At 33.8% G+C, this 6,098-nt stretch overlaps 1 protein-coding gene across 1 annotated transcript; it reads left to right on the plus strand.

Moving 5' to 3' along the window:
- The first annotated feature begins 1,556 nt into the window (after positions 1–1,556).
- Positions 1,557–3,753, plus strand: LOC124885823 (bax inhibitor 1-like). The gene is made up of 5 exons (XM_047394065.1): positions 1,557–1,661; positions 2,406–2,546; positions 2,604–2,692; positions 3,307–3,487; positions 3,589–3,753. Exons 1-5 carry the CDS (start codon positions 1,557–1,559, stop codon positions 3,751–3,753), a joined length of 681 nt encoding a protein of 226 aa, XP_047250021.1.
- The last annotated feature ends 2,345 nt before the right edge of the window (positions 3,754–6,098 follow it).

Consider the following 6,098-nt stretch of genomic DNA (forward strand, 5'->3'; position numbering starts at 1 on the left):
CGCGAGGGAGCTATCGCTCTGCCACTTTGTTTGCAACCTGGAAATTTGGCGTGATACGTCACTATCGTGGAGAAACACTAAAAATTGACAATTGCCATTCAAGCTGGGTCCGTGACGCGCTGATGGCTCAGGTGAAACACTGTCTTACTAAAATGGCTTTAACTTTTCACCCGGGTGTCGAATTTAGGCGAATTTGGTATCGATGGAAATCTTATTCTATTTCCCATATGATAAAAAGTGAAAATATTGAAAATACCACATGTATAAAAGTGGATTCATACTTAAAACATATCTTTGACATCTTCGGTACGAATTTAAGCTAGGTAGAAGTACGAGGTATTACAACATCTTTTACTCAATAAATCCTGCTATTGCTTATTCAATTCATTCAACTAAGTTGGGGTCATCCTATAAGAAAGAATGGAAATAGGCTTGGTGTCGGCTCAACATCAACAGAAAAGTCAATATCCTGATCCAGAGAAATACCAGACAAGTCTATAGAATACACATCCATGAACTTGCGAGCAACAAGAACAGAATCCAAAGAAGGTGGTGAAGCAACATAAATATCACGAATATAAGCTAAATAAGACAAGCATCCCTTTTCTACCATATGATGAGCATGTATAAAAGATATAACTCCCTGTAGACCCATAGTAAGAGTATTCTTTCAAGCTAATATCGGCACACCCGAAGTAGCTAGAGTCACGGTTTTGACATAACAATCCAAAATAGAATAATAGAGAGCTAATCAATTCATACCTAAGATAAAATAAAATTCAACCTTATCTAGGATAATTAAGTCTACCCAGGTCTCACGCCCCGAAAAGGTCATTACACAAGATCAGTACATCCAATCCACCACTAAAGAATATCCTGCTTGTTAGAAACACGAATAAGCATAGCAGGAGACTCATATAAAGGATCAAAACTAGTAGAAAAATATGTCGAAACATAGGAGGATGTATACCTAGGGTCAAAAATATGAAAGAAAAATAAGTAATTTAATTCCTTAGAAAAACTTCTCTAATTTAACATTTATAAGGGATATAATTGATAATTTTATAGTAATTTCAGTATATTATTGTTAATTTTATTATGCCTTAAAATTGAAAAGTGTGAATCACAGAGATGAATTCCTATAGACTTTCTTGACAATAAAGTAGTTAAAAGGGTTTTTTAGTTCAAACAATTTTACTTTATTCAACTTTTGTTAGGAGCCCAAATCAATTTTCTTTCATATTTTGGAAATTAAATTTATTTAAATAGACAGTAAAACAATTTTGTTACTCCTATTTTTCTTTCAATGAAGAAGCTATGCGATTAATAATTTATAAAATTGAAAAGAGGAAAAGAAAATAGAAGTTCCCGCCAACGACCTGAGCTTGAAGCTTATTCTGACAAAATTATCCCCGTGTTATTACGAAAAGTAAATAACGGCCGAGGGCAGTTGTTCATAACAAACTTTGCTAGCAAAGACACTTCTTTGTATAAACACAACTCACGTTCGTTATCAATTTCCCATTCACATTCTCACCGCCATAAGAAAAAAACCAATGGCGATGAACGCTCTGAATTCATACTTCAAAAGGAATTGGAACAAAGATGACATAATGAATCTTGATGAAATTGATCTCGACATTCACAGAACCTTGAAGAATGTCTGCTACATTAATTCATTCTTTTCTTTCTTTAATCATGTTGAACTTAAGAATAAAAATGTTGATTATGGAAAGTGTTGTTACTCATGAAATTATTTTACGAGAGAAATCAACATCATTTTTCATTATTGTAATCTGTTTAGTACGTAATGGCCAATCACAAGATGATGCTAAATCCAAACTTTGATGATTGATAAATTTCGATTCTCATAATGACAGTCAGTTTCTTTTTTCTTCTTACAGTTTCTTATAACTCAGTAAGAAATGAGGAAACATTCTACTTGATGAAATTCGATTCTCTGATGATGTTGAAGTTTGCTATTTTTTTTGTTCTTATGCTGTTAGTGATAATCTGATGATATAAATTTTACACCCTTCGACTTGATTTATATGGGAGTATTAACGGATGAGAATTAAGATATTAATTTCATGTATCTTGATTTATGGAAGAAATTATCAAAAGTTATACGTACTAAAAATTTTGAACAGTTTAATGAACTTGAATTCTTAAACATATGAAGGTAGTTCAGAAATTGAATGGTCTCAAGCATTTTTAAATTTCCCGAAACTTAGAAGTATCAAATAAATTGGGATGGAGGGATTAATTAATTTGTTTTATGCAATTTCAGATTTTAGTTTCTTGTATTTGATCTTTAATAGCTGGAAAACATGCATTTTCGCTTCATCCCTCCTAAGTATGGACTTCCCTTTTTACTGATTGATTTATTTTTGCTGAAAGTATAGGTGTATCTTACTCTTTTTGGTGCCATGTTGAGCTGTACTTTTGGATTCATCTCGGTAGCCGGTGGGAATTTCACAGTCCTTTCTTATGTAGCAAGTTTAATCTTGCTCTACTTTACACCACCAGGGAGAATAATACGTATTGTAAAATTATTGTTGAAGTCGAGTCTTGTAATGTAAATCTTCTGTCTTATGCAAAAGATAAGGATCTTATTCTCAATGTTGGCGGCCTATTCCTTTGGTGCTTTTGAGGGCGTTTTTACCAATTATCTCTTCAAAATCGAGCAAAGGTAAGACTCAAAAGATACTAAATATTGTTAAAATATCTGTTAAATAAGTTTTCAATTGTTTTTTTTTTACTGCTTTCTTGTCAAATCATATTATCAAGAACCTTATTTTTGTAGTCTTCAATTGTGTGCAGAGAGAGATCGGTATGTACTTATCATCCTTAATAATGAATAGATTAACAGGCAACCTTAAATGGAAAATTCTGTAATAAGGGACTTCTGAGATTCCTCTGCTTAATATGTTGCTCTCTTTCACAAGACAAAGGGCATTGGAGTGGATGAATTTGTCATAAAACATAGGCATTCTCTTTAGCGTTCTAGCGCAGTTTGCTAAAAGTGGCTACTAAAATTTGTGCATTAACGTAGCAAGTAAAAGCTTCAAATTTGAACTACGGCTGGTTTATGGATGAGAGTTTTTTCATAAGTAATGAAGAGTGCACTAGCATAATTTAACCCTAATTCCTCAAGTCTGTTCTAATATGACATAGACAGTTGCCTGCTCTGCTAAATCTTAATGACTTCAATGGAAATATATGTGGTTGATTAGCCATTGTTACTCTCTGTTCCTTATTTGAAGAATATTCTGATAATCTTGACATTCCATGCTTGTTCTCTAGCTATGCTCTCAGATTTTTTGGAGGTATAACAATGGGCATTGGAAATTTCTTGTATGAAGCCAAAACATCAACTGAGAGGATCAATATTTACATCGGTTTCCTGAAATATTGTTTTGTTCTAATGATCACCGGCGTTTCTTTCACTCTCTTGGACATCAACACAGCTCTTTGGATGATAATCGTAAGCAGTTGTATCTATACTTACAATGTTATCATAGTAATTTGAATGAATAATATGACAGACTTGTTGAATACTGCTTGTGATAGATGCACATTGTCCAGGCATTGTTCATGGGGTACCTTGTTTTATTTAGCCAAGAGATACTGTACGATGCTAACGTTGGAGATATAAACTTTGTCAACTGCACATTAACCGTCTTCTTTAATCTACCGGCTATAGTGATCCATGCTGCAAGACTACACCTGCAGGGAGCAGAAAATGAGTAACACAGATAGGACTAAAGCTGATGAACCTTGGAATTATAGAATAAACAGAGTAAAATGCAGATGAGAACTGTAAATTCCTTTCTGTCTACATTTTGCTGATCGAATTTGGAATTTGTTAGTCTAAAGGCAAAGTGATCTGAATATTTCTTGGAAAATACTGATTGTTGGTTACCTTTACCCCATACAAGATCTTATATAGACACACATATAGTTGTTCTTCCTTTTTTCTGTTGTCAAGATAGTGCAATAAAGGTTACGTGGACCTTAAGATGATCAGTCCATGACCTACTCAACTCAAAATTGAGCAAATTGAACAGTTATAAGAACCATATGTAAGAGCTATTTCGGGTGTAATTCCACAAATGCTCAATCAACAATTTTACTTAGTTTCACCAAAGTTATTAAATTATTTTTGATATCAAAGAAAGCACATCTTTTGTTACCTTCTAGAACTTTCCATTATATATAGGCAAACATGCCCTTATTACTGCTGGTATGGTGATAGCTCCAACACGACTGGCGATTTAGCCTAGAAATGTTCATTGTCATTGGTGATTTAGCTCACAATGCCAAGTAGGGGCGTGTTTACGAAGTTGGAAGATGTGATGTTTGGCTGTTTCATAGTGCTGAATATTCCAGAGGAGTCATTGGTGGTACAATCATTAATTCAGGAGTGACATTGAGTTACTCTGCATAACCAGCCTATATGATTAGAAAAGAGGCATTTGTCAATAAGGTCAAGGCAAAACTGTAGTGGGACAGGACTCAGGAAAAAGTTATGTTCATTCTTTCCTCAACTTAAAAATAGTTCACATACATTGTATTATACTGTACTTTCCCCTTAATTTTTTTAACAGTATATGAATTTATCTTGCTTATACAAACTGGTAACAATGTAACAATTGGTGTGACGTATGGTAACGGTTCACGTTGCATGTTAAATGGAACACAAATCGATATGCTTTTTCTCTTTTAAATAAAGAAGCTGAAAAGCTCCACACTTCACCACCAAAGGATGTGGTGCAGCAGATGGGGCTGCTCCTCCCTTAACTAGAAGTCTCGGGTTCGAGCCTCGGGTATGGAAAAATTCTTGGCAGGAAGCACTCCCCCCCGAATAGAGCCCTAGGAGGCGCGAATCCAAATTAGTTGGACTCTAATGCAAGAACCGGACACCGGATAGGAAACAAAAAAAAAACTCTAGACTTCAAAAATATGATTCCTATGTGTTGACGTCATGATAGGCTTATTCTATAATTTTCTATTATTGTTGTGGTAATAGTGATATTTTGAGCAAATGTCCAATGATTCTATTTTTATGGTACTAGTCTAAGGCACATAAGTTGCACATGTATGTCGAACCATACTGCAAGTTAATGTAAAGTAATCTTAATTTTGAATTAATAATTGTACATGAAATATTGAAGTATAAGTTTATGTGAAGAGACATTGATTTGTAGTAAAAGAAATAACAAGCAAAAATGGATCTATTCCCTTAAAAACTTGAATAAGAGAAGAAGCTAAATAATATTTCCTATTGCCTAGCTATATTGGTTCAAATATCTCCTCTTGGCCGCTTAGATATTTCTCTGGAAATTTAAAAATTAAAATCAAGAAGTGAATCAGTCAGTGCATCATGTTTTATATGTGCATTCTTGATTGCCGAGTGATAATGCTCAAAATTATGGGTGTAAGCGATCATATTTACCAAACAAAGAGTCGGGATTGAATCCCCAATAAGTGAAGATGTAGAGTTCAAAACTTATGAGTGTTGATAGTTAACTAGAAATTAACCCGTAATACGAAATAAAACGAACAATAAATGTAAATGGGGGTTTGGTTTGAATTATTTTATACTAACAATTTTCAGACACTATTTTGAGATTGAAAGAGCAAAGAGTGTGATCAAGTGGAGAGAAGCCTTGGGGTTATGAAATCCTAGGTGTGAGTTCATGCATGAGTGATTGATTATTTATCCAAGTTTATCTAAGAGTAATGGGTAAGCTAGATTAAAGGGTATTGATGCCAACCTTTCAATAAAACACCAAGTTTATACAAATGGATTCTTTCGAACACCCCCTAAGTGTAACAATCTTACCAATCTATTACCTCAATTAACATCTTTATTTCTAAAAGATGCTATTAAATGGGTCAATTCAAGTTATTGTTCCCAATTATTCCTCACCCATACCCTCCCCCCTTTCAAGGATAATATGGGTTCAAGGATAATTGAGGTTTGCAACCCTCAATTCTCAATTAAAACATGGAATAAATACAAAATCCATCACTAATAACTAATTAAATGAACAAATAAATAACACTCATGCACTAATCACAACTCATTCAAG

The sequence above is a fragment of the Capsicum annuum genome, chromosome 7 (genome assembly GCF_002878395.1).
Source record: "Capsicum annuum cultivar UCD-10X-F1 chromosome 7, UCD10Xv1.1, whole genome shotgun sequence".
In the NCBI taxonomy this organism is placed as follows: Eukaryota; Viridiplantae; Streptophyta; class Magnoliopsida; order Solanales; family Solanaceae; genus Capsicum; species Capsicum annuum.